The sequence below is a fragment of the Crocodylus porosus genome, unplaced genomic scaffold, assembly GCF_001723895.1.
Source record: "Crocodylus porosus isolate Cpor-Errol unplaced genomic scaffold, CroPor_comp1, whole genome shotgun sequence".
Classification (NCBI taxonomy): Eukaryota; Metazoa; Chordata; order Crocodylia; family Crocodylidae; genus Crocodylus; species Crocodylus porosus.
Window position 1 is genome coordinate 8832037 of NW_017728949.1, and position 22085 is coordinate 8854121.

Consider the following 22085-nt stretch of genomic DNA (forward strand, 5'->3'; position numbering starts at 1 on the left):
GCCAGTGGTGCCAGATCCATCCATGTGCCAGATCCTGCCAGTAAACCCAATATAGTAGGGTTGTGTGAAGCTTCGGTCCCTGATCCGATTCAACAGAGATTCAGCCCAATTTAGTGGCTGAATCTCCAAATCTGAATCGAATCAGGAAACCCTTTAATCCCTCTGACTCGAACTGGAACCCTCCAAACCATTTCGGAAAGATTTGATGATTCAGACAGACACAGCTTTAAACATTTTTTCTACATACCTCAAGGTACCAGGCAGCTTGTGAATCCCGAGATAGCGAGAAGGATGGAGCCTCCCACACGAGTGCTGGGGGCTCCCCAGCGCACTCAGCAGCAGACCCAGAAGTGGACCAGAAGCACTGCCGGTCCACTTCTGGGTCCACCAGGAAGTGCACTGTGGGCCCTCCCCCACATTTCCATGGCTCAGGGATTGGTGCCTCCTGGGTCTGGGAGGACACCCGGGGTCCCTCCATGGCCAATCACCGAGCCAAGGGGGCGCTCCCATGCACACTCGGCAGCAGACCCACAAGTGGACCGGAAGTACTTTGAGGAATTGGATCACTGTCCCCAATTCGGGCCAAATCCGAATTCAAAACAGCCCGTTTTGCACACTCCTACAATCCAACTGCAGGGGACTTCACAGCCCTACCTGATCGATCCACCTGGGGTGGGGGCGCATCTTTATCTGGACACATGGGGGGGAATGGGGGAAAGGAGGCAGAGAGTCATAGTCCTGACCCAGGGGTGTGGGGGTGGGGAGGGGGGGGATGGAAGCCCACTTGATCTGGACACATGGAAGAAAGGCCTAGCTCTGATCCCACTGCATGGGCAATGGCCCAGCCAAGGCAGGATCCAGCCCCATGGAACTTCCACCACTTCCTGCTGCCATATTTCATGAGACGTGGGGAGCCCAACTGACTGGATATCATAGTTCCATGGGCAAGAGGTTGAGAACCTTGCTGCAAGCAAAGAAAATTATGGTATTGAAGAGAAAAATAAATGAAAATAGAAGTTCTATGCCACACACCTAAACAGACAAGACTGCCAAAAACCAGAGGACAGTATATTACTTGACACTTATCTAAAAAGTCTCATAGGATGCATTTAAATGTTATAAGATGCATTATATTATAATGCATTTAAATGTTGTAACAGTAGTACATGCTAACACTAAGGAATATTAGGCTGTGTCAAAAGGTATCATGTGCTGTGAGCAGTCACACTTTATGGGTTAATAACCTAAGTACATAGCTTAGACCTACAATTAGAGGTCTGGTGAGCAGGGGCATGCCTAGAAGATACCAAATCTGCTTCATGTCTGTCTGGCTCACCAGTTCTCTTCTGGCAGTACAGGTTCTAGAATTGACCCGACAGCCTGTAGCAGCTCCCCACTACCCTGGATCAGGCCTCTATTAACCCCAACAGGCCAGATCGGACCCTACTACCCCAGATTGGTCCCCTGCCATCCCAGATTGAGTCCCATAGCTACCCAGCAGCTCCCAGTGGGGGAAAGGGAGAAGGGGGCACATAGGCAGGCTGGAGTGGAGCTGCTGGGCAATACCAACTCAGTCCGGATGCGCAGGGAGGCTACAGGACCCAGCCATGGCTTCCTAGCTTCTCCTTGCCCATTTCTGCCCTCAGCTTCCCATGGGGCAAGCTGCTGGACAGCCACGGGGACAGTGTGGGCTCAGATCCATGGTGGTCTGCCAGGCCCTCCTGCCCCTGCCCAGCAGCTTCCCACTACCCCCTTCCTCTGTGTTCACCAACACCCCCAACACCCCTCCCTCCCTTTTCCCTCTTCATCCCTTCCCCACTTACCCACTGCTGCCCACTTGTCAGTCCAGGGCAGTAGAGCTCCAGATTATAGCTAGGCCACACTGGGAGAGGTGCCTCCTAGAACACTAGAAGAATGCAAATGGCTGGTTCTAACCTCGTAGAACAGACTGACATTACTGCTACACAAGCTGCCTAATATCAGCCGCAGATAATCGTTGCCTAAAGAGGATTATCTCCAAGAAGCCGAGAAGGTACTTGGCTTGTCTCTACCTGCCTTAACATGTGGATGCTCCCATCCTAAGTGCATTTAACATGTTTGAAAGGTAACGTATAACTACCCCCACAGACTATGGCACAACACATTATCACAATACAGTCTCACCTACTGCATGGGTCAAGATAATATTTGCCATCTCCAGAATTCCTTAATGTAATCAAGCTCTCTTTAAGAGGTTTCAATGCTTCATAATGTGATTTAGGGCTCAATAAAAATGCAATCAAATTAGTAGACCTCCACACTCCAGAAGAGTCCTCTACCATTAGGGTAACTGATGTAAAATGTCCCAGTGGGGCTGTCTCCATCTCTAATTCTGGATACCAGATCTGCTTAGATAACTCTTTAAAATTCTGCGTGGTAAAAAATTAAATTGCAGAGTCAGACTGAACATTAATGGCTCTGAGATAACCTGTGGAAATAAAGTTAAGCATTAAATTTGCTACAAATGATACAAAATGCATCCCTCTAAATAAGCCTTTTGGCAATATTCAGAAACAACATACTCTTAGAACATACTGATAAGTATTATCAATTTCTGCTTTTACAGTATCTTCAATAAGCTAACTAGCAATAAACACCCCAAGAACATGAGCTGCGTAGTTCTACTAAAAAATGATAAACAGAAAAATAAGCACCATATCTAGAACTGTAATTGAGAGGGTACAGCCATGTAATTAAGAGCAGTACGATACCACATTGCAACCCTATGGACACCTTATAGAGCAACCCTCTGCTGGAAGGCCATCAGTGCTGCATTAGCCCTACTAGATTGATCCTAACACTTTCACATATTGAAACACCAATTGAAGCATGACACATTACATAATTTAATATTGTTAACAGGTGCTAAGTGGAAGTGTCATTTCCATTATTTTTAATCCCAGGTGCTGTAAAAAGTTTTACTGGCTTCCTAAATAGTTGCATCAATCCAAATAAAAAACCGAAGACCTCAATACCTAAGGTCTGAAGCCTACTTACTTCTTGATGAAAATGAGGTTCTGCATAGAAATGTGGACATTAACAGTCTGGCTGAAGTGGAATCCAGACACTGATAAAACATTTGGAGAAGATAAAACTTTGTTCCTAAGGAACAAAGATGAAGAGAAAATTAAGTAGGAATGTGTAACTCACCTTTTTACAAATGTAATTGCTTATGTTACAAATAACACCTTAAAGTTATTGACTTAATTTATTGACCTACATACTTAAAATTATTTGCATGTAAAGTCTGGTTCCTAAATCCATATGAATTAGGCTTAAATAAGGCTTTGTATCAGGAAATTATCTTTATAAAGGAAAGTACTTATGTACACCAATTTAAAGTCCATGCTTTCACACATGCTTAAAATTAGACATATGATTAATGCTTTCATGAACTGGGCCCTATTTTCAAAAATGCTCTGAATCATTCATTGAAATATCTTCCATTAAAGTTAATGAAATCTGCAAAAAGAAGATTATTGGCCACCTTACAAATAGTGATTTATCATTGTAACATCTCCATGAGGTATTATAAAAAGGAGCACCACAAAAAAGCCTATTATTAATATACCTAACCTATATATCCTTGGGCGGAAAAAAGCCAGTGGGATGATTAATCGGCAATTCACCTTAGGAATAAACCCAGTTTCAATGTTCCGCTTAACTAGGTGTGTGAGGTTATCGTGTATGCACACGTGTACAACTACCAAATTTTCTGTTCAGCCAGGCTATGTTGACTACGTATTAAATAGTCATTCCTGAAGCTAATGCCAAGTTTTTATTTAATATATACTCAACAGTTATCTAACTAGAAGGCTTTGACATTCCTGAGTCTCAGATTTCCTTGCAGGCTACAACATGTCAATATTTTTGCTTACAGTAAAATCTTTCAGACTGCTTCCTGCAACTATAAAACTATTAATAAATTTTAGGTTTTGGAAAAAAAAGGATTTACCCTTAAGACAAATGAAAAAATGTTGACAAATGAAAATAAGAAAATCATCCAGTCTTGGCAGACTTTTTTGTAATAAACCCCAAGTCTCATACCAGGTATGTGGTACTGCATATTTTGGAAAAATCACAACCTAATCCAGCAAAAAACTGTGAAAGAGGATTTTTTTCTCTTCCTTATAAGGCTCAAAAGCAAACAAGATGTTCCTTTTGCTGCAACACTGGACAATGTGCTTGCAAGTGCCGTCTGTTTGTCACCTGCACAAATGTTACTTAATAAGCCAATGCAAACCTAAGTAAAATGTGAAAAATAAAAAGTCTAGGACAAACAGAGTATGTTGAGACATTAAGCAGAACATGGTTTTTCCCTCTGATATTAAGGTGTGAAATATCTACAACCATTTTACCATATCCTCTTTTTCCAAACAGAATCCTTAAGAGAAAGCCTAACTTCAGTAGGTCTGCATGATGAACCTTAGAAAAGCAGTTTTCCATTTACAGAAAATGAAATCATGATACATCTGCTTCTTCATCAGGCTTAGCACCACTGGAACATGGCAATTTGTAAAAGAGCATCCAAAACTAATAAGGGAAAAGTGAAAAATGCCAAAATGGAAACCTTATCATGATAAATGGTGTAAAAACTAAATTTATGGGGAATATCATATTTTTTACAAGAGCACTAAAGGAGAAACAAAGGACTAGATGTCCAAAAGAAATACTGGATCAAGAAAGCACAGCAAAGTTTCCTTGAATGAGCATATGGACACCTACATAACTGTCCAGCAAACCCTCCCATAAGAGACTTTGTGCCCCTCCACCAATAAAGTTCATGAAGTACTACTGGTGGAGTAAACAGAGAATCTCAGTTAACTATCTCTTGACCCTATATATTGACCTAATCCACCAAAAAAAGATTTTAATGTTTTATACTGCCTTCCAGTTTCCTCTACATAACATCATTCCAGTATCAAATAGATTATTAAACACTACGAACTTTACAATCCTTATCACACTCTCATCACACACAAAACATGAATAAAAACGTTGTTAGAACTTGAAAATGTAAGCTAATGTAAGAAAAATGTAAGCTAGGCCACATGGCACCCAAAGTAGAGACTTGCTCTGTTGATTAATCTGAGTTTAAATCCCTTTGAAGACCGTTAAAACAAAGAATCACTTTGTGCATGGCAGGAGATGCAATTGTGGGATTGTGCATTAGATCCCATCACATTTTATTGCCTCCCGAGATGTGGGACTCACAGCAGTGGCAGACTTCTCCTGCACTGCTGCGAGTCCCACAGTGACATGGGCTGCAGGGCTCGCAATGGTGGTAACGCAGAGGGACACTGTCACTGCTGCAAACCTCCAGAGGTGAGGGGATCACAGCTGAGGCAGTGTTCCCTCACTCTTCTCACTGCTGCCAGTGCAAGCCCTGCAGCAAAGGTGGGCTGCATGACTCAAGAGCATGTGCACCACAGGGAATACTGCTGCCACCAAGAGCCCTGCACTGCACAAAGCTTGCAGGAGCAGTGTTTTTCCTGCTGCTCCCAATGAGAGCCCCACACCAAGAGGCTCACAGAGGGGACAGCATTTTACCTGCTGCAAACCCCACAGCTGACAACACAGGCTGCCAGGTTGTAGTGCTCTCTTAGGCCTCATCAAACTGAGGGGCTGCCAGCCACAGGGCAGCACTTGGCCACATATTCAGTTCATCAGAGATTGTTAAATTAGAACAAGCTACAAAGTTTTACACATTTTGGGGGGAATAACTTTGTACTTTATTGCTTATTTTATAAAGCCATTCATTGGTTAAAGGTGGAGCTACGAATTGTACCTACAACTTAAGGTAGGTACAATTACCTGGTTGGTTAATCACATCCTAAGCGTAAAGTATAAGTGTAATCGCACCTTAAGGGGGTCTCAGTAATCTCCAGCTCACGTTAAATGATACTTAAACTAATAGTAGCTGGACTGTCAACTAGTGTTCGCTGAAAGCTGATTGTTGCTGTGCTTACATTGGTCATGTGGTAAGGACTCAGAGTGTGCTCCTCAAGTGTGACTTCTGGAAACAATATGAACTAGACAAACCTTAAGTCAGACAGGTAACTTCAACAAATTAAAGAAGATTGATGTGAAAGATGGATCAACAGGATTAGAAACTGAAATGTTTTCTACAAGGACAAAAATATTCAGAATCCTACTCCTGAGTTGTAGATTTTTCCCCCCCTTTTGAGAATTTGAGTTCATTTATAATGTTTTTCCTAGTAAATTCATGTAATCATGAGAAAAATCTCAGAGGCAGCATAATTACTCAAACATTCAGGAAGACCAGCTTTGAGAAAGAAGTATGTTGACTCTGGTATTCTGGAGAACATTTGGTGATGCTATTTTCCTATTCAGAGTTATTTCAAAGGGAGAATAACATTTATATATAGGCTTTACAGTGATAAAAATAAATTAGTTGGCAACTCAATGCATTTTAGCTTGGTTTTCAATGCAGGATATAGCATTCTAATAATAGAAGAAAGAAAACTCAAACTCACTTTTCCTTTTTTATTTTTTCTCTTCCATCTTGCTTTCCAAATTCAACAGTAGCAGACAGAAATGGCAGCAAGATGCCATAACAGAATGGAACTACTACACTATTTTAAAGTTTTCACAATTCAAGCTAATAAATGAGTAATAAGGTGGATCCACGCTTTTTCAGGAGCTGCTAAAATCCAGTGCAAATGCAAATGCAAATTTCTACTCAATGTTGTGATTTTTCAAAGATCAGAGCAAGAGACAGAAAATTTTAAAATACATTTATTAACACCAACAATAGAAATTGAAAAAAATACCATATATTTCCTCATTAGAGGACAAATTGACTAATCAGAGGTTCTTATAGAAGATCAGGAACCCCATCCAAAATGTTCAGGGACAACCCTGTTTGAGAAAACCAGTCCAAACTTTGTGTGTCTCTGGATTCTGACCAACCTGCAGTCTCTGGATTTTTCATGGAAGCTTTGAGACTCTCCCCTTTTGCTTCAGTCTCTGACTAGCTAGCAAGTACCTAATAAACCTGAAAACCTGCTCAGCTCCATTTAACCACAAAATAAGAAAAGGGAGCTTTCTGTCCCCCTCTCTCCAGAGCTTGCCTGACTGGCAGAGGTTTCCAATATTCTCTACTTCGTCCCCAGCACCCTGCATGCTGCAAAGTGACAGGCTGATGGTGTTATCTAAATATCTTGCCTCTATTTTCTCATCCCTGCATATAAAATTCAATGCCCCTCTCTGTTGTAGCTCAGACATTCAAAGCCACAGCAGCACGAAATCAACACACTTCTTGTCAATTTACAACAGCCCAGAGAGTTCTGATTGTGAAACTGAGAGGTGCAGTAAATTTTGCTGCCTCTTGGGAAAAGGTATCTGTAACAATGGAAGAAATCTTGATGTCCATACAGAAACTTAGGAAAAAAATATACTGCCTAAAAGGGGATTGATGTAATCTTTGTAATACTAAGAAACTTGTCAGCTTTGAGCTCTCCAGAAATTTAAATGGCTTCAATCCCCACCAGAAGAAGAGTTTTCTTCTTGCCACAGAAAAGTGAATTGCAAGCCTTTGACACCAATTAACTGTTATTAAGTCAAATAAGTTAATAATGTCTGTGTTTTATATTTGCAAAAATTATTTTGTTTACACAACTGTCACTTAAGTTACTCTAAATATATACGGTATTTAAGAACTGTACCAATCCTGCAGATCAGGGGTGCTCAACCTCTGGCTGCCCATGGGTCTGAAAATTTGGTGGCGGGGGAATGGTGGCAATATTAACTGGCCGCTCCCCAAATTTCTGAATGCATGGAGAGCCCTGTAGGCTAGATAATGTGTGCTAGATTGTGCTAACACATGAAGCCAGGCCAGCATGTGACTGTATCCCAGCATGTGGCCACATCAGGGTGCATGGGGCCTGCCCCCACAGCCCAGACCTGTGTGGGACCCAGCTCACATGACACATGCATCCTGTGGGGCCAAAAGTTTGGACAGCACTGTTGTAGATACTCTGCCTAACAATATTAAACAGGTGGAACAGGAGTGCAAAATTTGAATCTCTGTAAACCAGGGATGCCCTGGGCCAGATCTGGACCATAGGACTCCCTGCTGACTACCCTGCTGCCCTTGGCATGAGGAAGCAACAGCAGCAATGGCAACTCAGGCTCTCACCCAGGGCAAACTGCAACCCTGCTGTGTGCCCCATGCCAGAGCTGGAGCTACCACCACTGCAAACCCTGTACCATGACAGCAGCTCTAGCTCCAGCTCCACCTCCAACACAAGGTATGTGATAAGGGCTGGTGGCTGTGATACGGCCACAGCAATAATGATAAAGTGGCTGAAGGATAGCTGTGGTTGGATTGGCCCTCACTCATCCTCCTGTTGCTAATCAACACATACACTGAGTCCTGAGGGTCCCAGATTCTGGAGCAGCCCGTGCCCCCACAACTTACAGTGGCTTTCCAGCAGTCCCACAAGACTGACAGGGTAGTTCCACATGTTTGACAACCCTACTATAAACTGTATTCTAATGCAATCAATTTCCTTCAGTGTTCAACTTACATAAGTTCCAACTTAGGGCCAAGCCCTGTCAAGCCTTGTTCACATGAGCAGTTCCATTGATTTCAGGAAGGCTATTCATATGAGAAAGAATTTGCAGGTTTGGACTTTTCAATTCCCAGATTTGTAACACCAGTTAAATACAAAAGTCTAGCAATAATATAACACTTACGCTTCCATCGTCTTCTTGACAGTCTGTTCATCACAATCTTCATCTGAGCTGCTGCTGCAAGTTGCATCAGAATCCAGATCTTTCTCCACACGAGACAGCAGCCCTGACGTAGAGAGTGCAACCCCCCGGACTTCACCAGGTGCAATGCAAAATCCATTGTGTGTGTTGTTACTTGAATTATTCTCCAAGATAGCTGTACTGTTTTGTGTCTTATTTTCAGTGCATCCAAGGGAGATACCATCCAATAATTTGGCTGAGTCATCAAAAAACTTTACTTTTTGTAGCTGAAGTTTCACCAAGCATTTCAGCTGCTGGTCGCAGTGTTTGACAACATGTTTTGCCAGGAGCATTTGTAACCGTTTCTGAGTTCTTTTGGTCCGGCTGAACAGAACTTGCTGCTTACTCACACACTGATGGAAACGAGCATTCAACTCCTCTTCTTTACCCAAAACTGCTTCCAAAGGATTATGCAGAACTTGGTGCACTTCAGGCCCTTTTTCTGTCTCTGTGTGTATTGCTAAAGCTTTACCCAAAAAACCATTCTTCCAGAACCATTTCCCGTTTGGAAACTGCATTTCTTCTGCGTTACCAGATTCAGTTACACTTGACTCCAACAGTCTCTGTATTTTTTCCAAACTCTGGGTCATGGTCTCCGAAAAAGTTTCCCCTTTCACCTGTTCTTCTGCTTCTGAATTACTAATCTGGCTGCACGTTGTGGCAACACTGTTATGTAATGGATTTTTCACCTTGGAGCAGGTGTGTTCTCCCAGTTTCCATTGCTTACCATTTATGCTGTTTAATGCAGAATTTGCGCTCATTAGCAAGACAGACTGATAATGTTTGGAAGACTGTGGAGAACCAAAATGCTTTACATTGAAGATGTCATTATTGTAGTTGGGTTCAGGGGTGGGAAACCCTAAGACTGAGCATGTAATCTGTGTGATTGAATCCTCTTTTAGCTTCTCTTCCACTGCTCTGGGATTTTCCATGCACAAAGCTGTATCAGACTCCATAGCTCTAGAGGACAAAGAAGGTGACAAGTGGATACCATGACTTTTTGTTGCTGCCTCTCTGAGGGCTGGTGTCATTATAGCTACCGAAGGTAGTTTACAGCAAACCTGAAAATAACATGGGCCATGTAAATTGTCTTATTTTAATGACATTATGCATACAAAAGACCATTCCAGATTATTTTAAAACTTATTTTAAGACTATCCCACAAATATAAATTCACCTGAAGAATAAGGCCAGCCAGGTCCTCAAAGAGTCCAACAAGATCCATTTATCCATTACCACAGAGGGGTTGTTTGTTGTGCAACAAAAGGCTTCTCCCTCCTGTGGGAGCAAAGTGTGCAGACTCTGCAGTATTTCCAATTTTACCCACCTGAGAAATAAGATTATCAAGTTCAAGGCCAAAATTCAAGTGTTACCTACCTTAGTCCAAATGAAGAACTCAGTTATGTTAAACTCAAATGAACTGGCAAACCAGATTTGGATTATGGGCTTTCCTGTATACTTGTTAACCCACCTCTGGATCCCACCCACAGGGTTTCTTGCCATGGCTCCCAGAGTCATCATGTTGGCACCAGCAACCAAGAAATTAACGCAGCCACCACTCATCCCCCCATCACTGGCCCCATCACTTGCTGCTAACTAGTGGGGAGGCAAAAAATGCGGCATACTGTATTTAAAACCGTGTTTTTTGCTTTCCTGGTGATCAGCGGCAAACAGCATGGCCAGCAGGCCTCTCTGCTAATCCGGGGGGGAAGCAAAACAAAACAAAAATTAAAGGAGCTGCTGCAGGGGGCATTTCCTTCACAATTAACAGAGATCTCTACATATAGATGACTATCCAAGGGAGAGGGAAACCAGACAGCAGTCAACACAAGGGATAAATATAATGTTTTTTGCACCTTAAAAGCAATGCTATTGTAAATGGGGCATTGTCCAAAGTAAGCTGGATGTATGGTCTAACCTGTAACAACAACAAAAAAAGGGAGTAAAAAGATAAAAAGATGAAGGTCTGTGAAAGACTTTTCCTGTTGAACCCATAAAGCCCACCAGGAGCAAAGGCAGACAGGGTTCTTTGGGTAAACCTGACATGTTTTATTAGACCCACCCAAATATTTGATCTAATGGTCTAATAAAGATTAGTTTAACCTTTTTCGCCTATGTCCTTAGATCAATACAAATACAAACTATTAGGGGTGCGCGAAGCAGGCAGTATTCGATTCGGATTCAGCCTGATTCAGGGGATAGCAATTCAATTCTCAGATCTGGATCACTGTCCCAATTTGATTCAGCCAAATCTGAAGATTTGATTCTGATTTGGAGAATCAGCAATTCGGCCACAGGCACAGCTTTGTATGTTCTGCGTACTTCAAGGTACCAGGCACGACTCATGAACGCTGAGATGGTGGGGTGGATGGAGCGTCCCATGGGAGCCCGGGGGGGTTCACCGCTGAGCATGCAGGGGACTCCCCTGCACTCCTGTGGGACACTCCATCTGGCCCACCATCTCAGCATTCGTGAGCTGCACCTGGTACCTCAAGGTATGTAGAAAAAACATATAAAACTGTGTCTACAGCCGAATCATCAAATCTCTCCTAACCGAATTGGAGGCTTCTGATTCAATTCAGAAAGATTAATGGGTCTCCTGATTTGATTCAGATTTGGAGATTCGGGTGCTGAATCAGGCCAAATCTCCCCCAAATAGAGTCAGTGACCCAAGCTTCACACAGCCCTGCAACCTATACCCTTACAACAGAAGCAAAAGTATCCTCCAGGGCACGTCTAAATGGAAATTAATATGCAGCAATGAACTGCAGAGCTTACTGCTCCAGTTTACTGCTCTCGGACACACAGTTTACACATGTGCCTGGACCACGGCACACCGAGCTGGATTGTGGCAGCCCCAGTTGGCAGGAAGCCTGGGGAGTCAGCCTGCCAGCCTGGGGGCTACTCTGACCTGGCTCAATGCACTATAGAGGAGCTGGCTGGGGCACGAGGGTGCTTCAGTGTGGGGCTAGCCAGCAGGCAGACCTCACACTGAAGCACCCTCATGCCCCAGCCAACTGGTTCAGCATCTAAATGTGTGCTGCTGAGCATGACAAAAAAAACCAAACTCTGCAGCAGGGTAGGCTTTGTGTTTACAAGTCCTAGCCTGCTGTGCCCTAGTAGTGGTGTACGTGCCCTAATTAGTTTCACATGCCCTAATAGTGGTGCATGTGAAGATGCTAAGACATTCACTGTGCAATTAGTCAACTGTGCAGTAAACGTCTCATATAGATGTGCCCCAGGAGAGTTAAGAAGTTCTTCATACTAGGTATTTTCCCAGCTAGGCAATTACTAAGCTGCTGCGCACTTTCATCAGCAATGGCAGTCCCTTGATGAGAGGGTAACAGTCTTAAAACAAGAGAGACTATTTCAAGCTTGAAGTCTTAGGCAAGCTGAGATCACATGATGAAATCTACCATTTGGCTTTTTACACTTAAATATTGAGCATTTGTGGTTTGTACAGTGCTTAATATAGTTAGACTTGATCAGATACTACCACAATAGAAATAATACTAAAATACAGTATTCATTTTTAACAGACAGGACACTGTGGTCTATAGCTGTTGTTAGGTCAGTACAACCACTGCTTTCTCCTCTATCATTTGGGACCAGGGTGTCCTAAATGGATTTTAGGACTTGTCAACAGACTTGTCAACATCTTCACTGACTGGATGAGATACAGTTTTAAAGTCACTGTTTTTAAATACCAAATTCTTTTTAACACAGCATGGGACTGGCAGTTCCTCTAACTCGGAGAGGGCAAGAGCTGGATTTTCCCCACGCATGCATGTGAAATAACTTTAATAAGCCGCAATGATTAGAAAGAGTTGCTAACATTTAAAGCAGGGGAGAGGAAGACATCATGTCTCCTGCAGGGTTTATAATTTCTCTACTGGCGTTATAATAGCACCAAAAGAGCTATAATACACTTGAACTTCTTGGAGCTCTCAGCAGAGCATATCTTAAAGCACAGGGCATATCTAAAAGCAGGGGTGGGCAAAATGCAGCTTGCGGGTCAGATGAAGCCCACCAGGCCATTCCACCCAGCCCCCGAAGCCCCTAAAAAAATTTAGAAAATTAATATTTATCTGCCCCTGGCTGCCTGTCATGAGGCCCTCAACGGCTTCCCAAAACTCAGTAAGTGGCCCTTCACCTGAAATAATTGCCCACCCCTGTCTTAAAGGGATGTGGCTGGTTTGAAATCTAGACATTTTTAATGATGCTTTTAAAGTGGTTTCATATATTATCTCACCAAAATTTGTTTAAAGTAGCAATAACGTACATTATTCCTCTGTTGCTGTGAAAGCCCGCACAAACAGAAATTGATGTCACACAAAGAACTGTCAAATGTACAAAGTAAACACATGGAAAGGATAGAGACAATTATGTTGTATTTGCCCTACACATCCTCAGGGGCTTTTTGTAACAATGGTAGTAAATAATTTTTACACAGAAAAGTTGTTTGAAGCTGTTCATGTCCCTTTAAACACCATATACTCCTCTGGTTTTGCTGTGAGCTTCTGAAATTCAACAAGGAGAAATTGCACATTGTAAACAACTTGGAAAATAAATTATTTTCACTTTAATCCATCAACTTTCAACAAAGTAGTAGAAAGCATTATTCTTGGAGGAGGACAAAGCATTAAACTAAACAGGCGTTCCTAAAACAAACCGCTTGACTTACATTATAACTAAAAATAAATGATAAAACCCTTTCCAAAGGGGAAAGATCTTGACCAGCACCTTGCCCAGTAACTTTTCCATGCTTTACAAAATGTTTTCATTCTGCAGACTGTCAGCTGAAACACTCCACAGGAACACAGGACTTGAAAAGGTCTCTGAAGCCAGAGTCTCATCTCCTGTAGCTGACAATTTGTCTAGGGTCCACAAGATCATCCGCTCTGATCATTCTCGCTCACATACCAAGCCACAAAGAATACTGTGGGGAAAATGAATCCCACAACATGCCTTGCCACTAAAATGACAGCTAATTTGCATGTTACTGCACTTACTCACATCTAAGACAAGAAGGTTTTTTTCCCCTCCATATAACATGATGGGGAAAGATCCTCATTTTGGATTCTAGTACAAGGTGAGCAGGTAGCTGCTAAGGCTTTGACTCTGGCCTCAACCTGGGCACATGGTTGCTCCAGCCCTGGCCCAGCCCAGCAGCAGCATTGATGGCAACACCAGCAGCTCCTGCACAGCTCCAGGGGCATAGCAGTCACTCAATAATACTGCTGCATGGCCAGGGCCAGAGCAACCACATGCTCTACCCAGAGGATAAGAGATAAGCAAAGGTCAAGTGTTGGGGAGGGGGAAGGTAGGGGGGCAGGTGCTGAGCACAGGCCAACCACCAGGGGAGGGGAGAGAATGGGGAAGGGGGGGCCAAGTGATGCGGAAACGGGCAGCAAGGAGCAAGAGTCAGGCTATTTGATTCCTCTGCCACTGGTCTTCCCACTGCCTGCCTTCCCAATGCTGCTTTCCCCACTGCAGCAGTAAGGGTGACTGTTTTATGAAAACCCTCCAATAATTAGGTTCTATACATGAAAAAGCATATCAAATTTATAAATTCAGGGCTGTCTTGGATTCAGGTAAATATGGCAATGCATGCTCAAAGAGGGCTTTTACTGCAGAAAGCAAAAAATTCACAGTTCCTGCTAATCTGACCTGCAGTAAAAGCCATTTCTTGATATGACAGTTAGTAATCAGTCTGACCACGAATGCATGACCCAGGCAGATAACTAAGAGGTTTCTAGGCAGTTATATGAGCATCAGCAGCCCTCTGCCAAACTTCCATCTCTAGCCATAGTCAATATCCAGCATTTCCAAAAGAAGGCCAAAAATCCCACCAAAATCCCTTCCAAAAGCCAAAGGCAACCAGGAGAAGCCCTAAAGCATGGAATTACTACTACACAGAGATCACATTTTGTTTCAGCCTCATTCTGGCTGGCTGGATAACCAAATACCTGAATCCTCATCTCACCCCTGGTGACTACTGCTCCAAGAAATCCCCTATCCTATTATAGTTATCCCTTCCATGAACTTGTCAAGCTCCATCTTGAAACAATTCAAGTTAATTGCCCCAACTACTTAACATATATTTTAGTTCTGATATTGCCAAAGGCTTAAGAGTTAAAAAAACAGAATACTTCCAATCTAGACTATGGAGTTTAATATGCCTATAACATACACTGAAAATACAAAGAGAATGTTGTTGCCAAAATAGGAATGAAGCAAAATATCAAACACAACACAAAACTTTGAGCAACATTGTGAGCTCAACAGAAAAAAAGCACATTTTTCCTGTTGACAAGTTTGGGTTTTTTTGTTCCATTCTGGCAGCAGTAAAAATAATTTCACTCCACCCTCTTTGAAAGTAAATCTCTACAGCCAAAACTTCTGCCTTTACAAAATAAATCAAAAAGTGCAACTTGGAACTTATGTAAAGGTTAAAATATTGCACTGAGAAATGTTTTGGTTTCACAGATAAAGCACTTTTTCCCATTGTCTAGTATGTTAAACTAGAACAACAGAATTGCTACTAAACTGGCAAACAGTTCAACTCGAGATCATTAAAATAACCTTGTAAATGATCTATTTGGCATATTTTAGAACTGGATTTAAAATAAACAAACCAACCAACAAACAAAAAAGTAAAAAGAACAAAACTTAGGGCATTTTTTAAAGAAACAATCATATGTACACAACAGAGCAGCCAATATTTACTGACTCTAAGCCTTAATTACATAGTAGGATGTAGCCAGGATTTCTGGTTTTATGCAAAGCACAAAATGCTTCTTTTCAGCCACACACATCTGTCCTTGAAATAAACATTTTTCTAAAATTGTCTTTTTGTAAGTTGACCCACTAATATTGTCTCTATCCAAATCCAAAACAACATCAAATAAAAGTTGAACCCACTACAGTGAATTTCTATACATTGGAAGTTTATGAATGTATTACGATTTTCCATGTATAGAATCTAATTATTGGAGGGTTATCTTAAATTTACCACCCACCTGCAGCAGGGAAACAAGCCTCGGGGGCAAGTAGCCTGGTACTATCATAAATTGCCATTAGAGCAAGTACTGCTTAGCAGAGACAAGCAGCATAGTTAAAGGGCTACAGGCCCTAGCCTGCAAATTGCAGGCAGCAAGATACCCAAACTGTTGATTCAGAGAATTAGTAAATCCTCGGCACTATCTGCAAACAGACGAATCAGGTGACCAGAGAGGGGAGGATCCAGGGGCTATATAAACCTAGCCTAGGACTAGCAGAAACAGTCTGGTCCAGGTCCCATAAGTGAAGGAGCTTTGTAAGAAATGGTGAACAGGGAGATAAGTTATATATTGTTTCTGCTATACAGTGTATTAACTGGGAATTTGGGTTGTGGCTGTAGAATTGGTTGGATACCACAAGGGTGAATGGTAGGCACTCAGTGCTCGAGCCATACAAGGGTCAGGGATCCAGTGAGCTGAAGACAACAAGGAAGTAGCTCTGGAAAGGTTAGGGAGTTGGTAGGCTGAAGGTAACAAGAAAGCAAGCCTGCAAGAGATAGAGACCCAGTGGGGGCTAAGCAAGACAAGGTCAGAGGGCTAGAGGCTAGGATTAGAGCCATTAAGACCATTAGTGCCAGCAAGGCATAACTGGTGCCCACAACTTGGGTAGAGCCAGTGGGTGAGGAGCAGAGGCAGAGAAAATACCTTCTTCAGGCAGGGACTGGGGACAGGCCATGGCCAGGTGTAGAGCATCCAAGGCTTACACTGGTCTCCGAAGACTGCTTCCAATATTTCTATTAATTGGACATCAAGGCATGCCAGGCAAGCATAGGGCTGTGGCTCAAAACACCAGTGAGGCAGGACAGCATCAGAGTGGCCACTAGGGAATACCATGGCCCACCTCTGGAACTGGACTCTATTCTACACCCCCACCCCTCCTCCTGATACCTGGTCCCCACTGCTGCCTGCATCTTCTGCATTCCTCCCTTACTGCCTGCCCCCTTCTTCCCAGCTGCTGCCACTTAGCCTCAGTCATGGTATCCTGCCCAGCCACGTGGTTACAATTACAGCTGTAGCAGCAGTGGCTTTGGCCCTGCCACTGGTTGTGAGCAAGAACCACCATGTGCTCCATGGCCTGGGATGAAGAGAAGTAGGGGTAGGGGGAGCAGGCAGAGGGGGTCAGCAGCTGTGGCTCCAAATGACTCTGAGGGGGCTAGAGCTGCAGCAGCTGCCTGCCCCCTCACCATGTACCTGAATCCAAAACAATGTTCAATAACTGAAAAAAACCCCTGGATTTGAGTATATACATTACTCTCAAATTCCCCAACAGCCACTAACCTTCCATTCTTTACTCAACCTTTCACTCCTCCTTCATCCCCTCACCTCTACATTCTCTGTGTAGTCTTCTAGTCAACCCTTTGACCTGCCTCTGTCACGCTTCTCTGTAACCCATTTCCCAGGCTTTCTTCTTGCAAAGCCATTTGAGACTCTTAAAATAAAGCTGTACTGGTTACTATACTCTGCTGGATGATTAAAGTATTTTAAAGTCCAATGAACTTTTATGCCTTCATAATATGTTTAGATGTGTGTATCTATTTCAGTTCAGACAAGACAGGTCTGTTTCACTTCTGTGTTTACTCAGTTTCACTGTCTTTTTCATGCCTGTACAGAAGGTTATTTCTTTGGTTTGTTTTATAGCATTCTTGGGATATCCTGAAATTAATATTTTATTGTAGGTTAAGACCTATTCTCTTGTACACCCTGATCTGTATGCACTCATTCTTCTGACCTACTCAAAATGTAATATTGTAGCAAATTAGCTGCCAATAACACTTTTATAAGTTTTCTGTAAACAGCTTAAGAAAAGAGTGAGTACAATTTGAATACATCTTTTTCTATCTGAAAGTACTGTTCCAACTTTACTTACAAGTAATGTTTCAAGTTTTAACTTATAAAAAGTTGTGTAGAATAATAAATACTATTGAATGTGCCCTGTTAGTAGAATGAAAGAAACTGGCACCTATACTTATACATCTTGACTATTCACTATACTAAAAGGAAAAAAAGATCATCCAAGTAGATAGCTTTTGTTTTTAATTCAAAAGTTGCAGTTACTCACTATGATTATTTAAACATTTCAGTATTTCGTTCAGTTAATAACTTGGAAAAATGGGACTATATGGGGAGTCTCAGTTTTCAGAAGCTCTCACTGTGCAGTCAATTCTATCCAGGCAGCACTACAAACTCTAGTATTTTGTACCCCCCAGAAGTTATAAAGCAATAAATTCTTCATCTTTGAAAACACACCAAAAAAAGGATTGCTTTCTTTCATCAGGAGAGGAACTCAGTTTAAGACAGACCACCCAAACCATTTTAATGACACAAAACATCAAAAAGGATATGCTTCAAGTGAAACACATTAGTATTCATTTATGGTAAAATCCATGACTCATTAAAAGCTCTAAACAAAGCTGCTTTTTCTCCTTGTTCTTCCATACTTCTGAACCCAACTTCACATGTTATTTCACTCTTTCAAAATGTAAAACTGCACTATCAGCTCAAGTTCATGTTCAAATCTGAAACAATTTGTTTGTAACTGATCATTGAACAGAACTCAGTTTTTTAATTTATAATGCTAAAATTAGACACTTTCTATAATTAACAGCTCATGGATCTCTGAATATATTGTGCACATTTCCAATATAATTCTTTGCAATAACCTTAAAGTCATTGCAAGTTCCATAAACAAATGGCATGACATTTCTCAGTTTTTCCTTTGAGTCAGTCAGTTTGAAAAGGTGTCCATGAAAGCCTTTCTAAACAAAATCAATTTAACACTTCTTCTCTACTTAACAGGCAGAGAATTTATACTTGTAATTCCATTAACATTTATGGGAGCTACCAATGTAGAAGAGGGTGATAATGGAAACATATGATTAAAGCTGCCACCTTTCCAAATTAGGGTTTACTAAAACCATTACAAAATAAAACATTTTTCTAGTTTTATTTGTCAAGGAGTCTCATAAAGGTGTTTTTTTTTTTTTAATCACATGGAGGAAACAACTATTAGAACAGGAGACTGTTTGTGTTCCCAACTTTGCCACTGGCTCCATGTAAAATTAGGCAACTTAGCTATCTACCTACCTAACAATATGACCCTCACAACTGTTAGCATCTAGACCAGCGGTTCTCAAACTGTGGTCCACAAGCTCCATTCAGGTGGTCCACAGAAAAGTGACATAAAGCCAGAGCTGACAGATATTACGCCTGAATTCCAAGAACTTTGCTCAAAAAAGCACGCACAACCATCACACTAGAAAGGTAAGATTACTGATATCAAAATATGAGTTGTGTGCTTTGATTTGTAGAACAAAAAAAAGTTAATTAAGTGGTCCACCGATACCCCCAGCAATTTTCAAGTGGTCTGTGAAAAGTCTGAGAATCACTGGTCTAAGATATTCAAGTGCCTCTCAAACATTGGGCAGGCAAGCTTCTTTGAGTAGATGTGGTATCTTTTATCAGACCAACTGAGTAGTTGGAAAAAACGTCTTTGCAAGCTTTCAGACACAATCAAACTTCTTCAGGCATAGGGAGTCTCAGCTGTTCTGAGACTCCAAGGAATGAAAGAAGCTAAAAGTGTGACAGGATGTCAGTGAGAATGGAAATAGTGGAAATTAGGAAAAGAAAAAGGTAGAGAAGGGAAGGGGGGGTGGGGAAAGCCAAAGGTAAGGGGAACTCTACTGCAGTAGTTTTCCAAGGCAGAAAAGAGGCTGCCTGTGAAAACTTAAAGAGCTGAAACTTAGGAAGACAAAGGGTAGAAAAGGAGGGAGAGGGAAGGAATGGGGGTGGGGGAAAGGTTTTAGGGTCAGCTTTGGCAGGTACCTGCTGAATCAGATGTCAGGCAGGTTGTAATGTGTTATACACCCAATGTCCATACTGAATCTATGATTTTTTGTATCTGGTAGATTTATGAAGTGAAGTTCGTACGCTCGTCTATGGAAGGTGTTTTGTGCATTTTATTTGAAGACCTACTGAGCTGTTTACAAAAGAGGGTCTTGCGCATAAGGTAGGATAAATGGCTTCTCAAGGTCATGCAAGACATCTGTGCAGGACCTGGAAAGTGAACTTTGGACTCTAATCCCGGTTAGTGGTCCAGGGTGCTCAACGCCCAGAACCATGTAACTTGGCCTTCCCACAGATCTGGAAATTTGGCAGTGGGGAAACAGTGACAATTATCCTTGCCACCACTCCCCTGCTGCTAAATTTCCAAGCCCCACACAGGTGGATTGGCCCTAGTTGAGCTGGCCTCACACAGAAGGATCAGCCCTGGCCAGGGCATTTCCTCACTGCTAGATTAGGCCCTGGCGAGGTCTACCTCATATACCAGATCAGGCCAGATCCAGTCCACCAACCTGACACCAATCATCCAGCCTGTGGGCTGAAAATGTTAGGTACCAATTGCACTAGTCATTTAAATAATCATTTTAATTAAAAATAAAAAAAGAAGTGGCCTGTGATTCTGGGTGCAATCAATACAGTGCAGTGTGTACTTCATTCACTATATCTCTGGGAGGCAAAAGCATGATACAACCATTTGTCTTTGTCAATCACTTAGAAATCCTTGCCTGGTAAGAACCCTGCAAGGACAAGGATGTCTTACTTCACCCAAGTATTACTTCATTCAAAGCACAGAGAGAAACCATAGCAAAACAGGGGAATATTTGTGGGAACTGACATTACAGAAGAAGGAAGGGGAGCACAAAAAGATGCCTTAAGATGACAGCTTGTGGACCTTACACAAGCTTTATAGAAACCATGAGGGAAACTGGCACTGCTCATAAGGGAACTGACATCTTCCTGCCTAACCAACTTTGTTTGGCAACTGCTGATCCTTCCAGATCATGGTGTATGCATGAGAGATCACCCAGACCTTTGATGTGTGTGCATGGTAGCAGTTTGGGAGGAGTGGAGACTGTCCAGATGCTCCTCCCCCACTTTAGGGCCACTGAGACAGAATCCAAAGGCCAGGCTGAGTTCAGACACTTAGTGCCTCCACAGCTGTGTTTGTATAAGCTTCCAGGAACTGAACCCAGGTCTCCTATGTGGCAGACAAGGATGCCACCAGTGAACCACAGGACACTGTCCTACATAGCCAAATACTAAGCACATGAAGTAAATGCACTGAAATTCGTTAGTGTGATCTTCGATGGCATTTATAACTATCCAGGTAACATTTTGCAGGCATGAGTGGGGGTTTGTAACTAAAACAAACAAACCCCCAAAACCACACGCGGTAGGTGTGGGACAACGCATCACATGCATCTATCTGTTCCTTCAACCTTGCCGTCTCGAACTCCGGGCGCGTGAAGATTGACCCCAGCGCTCGAAGCAACTGGGACCTCTGCGGCGTGAGCAGCTGGACTGTCCGGGGCTGGCCCAGAGCCGGGAAATCCCTCCCTCCCTTGGGGACCAAGAGAAGGGAACAAAACAAAACAAAAAAGGAGAGGGGCGGAATAAAACACAACAGGAGAGGGGCGGAGCCCTCCCTTCTAAGGAAGCTGCCTGGGGAGTTGCTTGCACCCGTGGTGCTCAATCCCCCCCGCGAGGCGGCGCGGCGGCCAAGGCCCGGGCTGCAGACTCCCGCCCGCTGCCGGCGCTCTTTGCCAGGGGCGCGAGGGGGGGAGGACGGCGAAGCCAACCGACCCCAGGCGCCCCTCACTACCCCCCCCAAATCCGCACCCGCACTTGCCTGCTTGCTGCCCCCCCCGGCGCGCGGGCTACTCCGCAGCAGCGGCGCCCCCCGCCCGGCCGCGCGCTCGCTCGCCAGCCCGCCGCTCACTGCCGCTGTTTAACAGTCAGCGCCCAGCTAAGAGCGGCAGAGGGCGGTGCCCCGGCGGAGGGAGCAGGCCAATGGGAGGTGGCGGGGGGCGGGGCTATGCAAACGTACCGCGGAGCTTGGAATGCGAACGCGAGTGCACAGCGGCGCGGCTGCAGGGTCCTGGCGCCGCTGGTCTGCTGGGAGTGCCGCAGCCCCTCGCAATGGAGTCGCTGCTGGCGCCTCAGAGCGAGGCTGCAGCGCGCCCAGGGTGCTGGCAGCCTCTGTCCAAACTCACCGCCTTCAGCTCCCCCCCCCCCCCCACTCAGCCGGGAACCCAAAGGGGGCCTATCCCCTTCCCTCCCCTCTTGCTGAAGCTACCTTCTCACTCCCTTAAGTAAAACACCGGATCAAGCCTCAGGAGCAAAGGAAAAACATTTCTAAAAGGGCAA

General features: G+C 43.3%; 1 protein-coding gene across 4 annotated transcripts in view; it reads right to left on the minus strand.

Annotated features, from left to right (window-relative positions):
• Window positions 1-21665, minus strand: part of KANSL1L (KAT8 regulatory NSL complex subunit 1 like) — a 98642-nt gene extending 76977 nt beyond the window's left edge. For all 4 annotated transcript variants that reach the window (XR_002104433.1, XM_019553647.1, XM_019553646.1 and 1 more), the window contains exons 1-2: window positions 21568-21665; window positions 8761-9878 (exon numbers count right to left, since the gene is read on the minus strand). Coding sequence is in view for 3 of the 4 variants with exons in the window: in XM_019553647.1 (XP_019409192.1) it covers window positions 8761-9848 (1088 nt within the window). In the remaining variant the exon portion in view is untranslated. The remainder of the gene's footprint in view (window positions 1-8760; window positions 9879-21567) is intronic.
• Window positions 21666-22085: the final 420 nt, after the last annotated feature.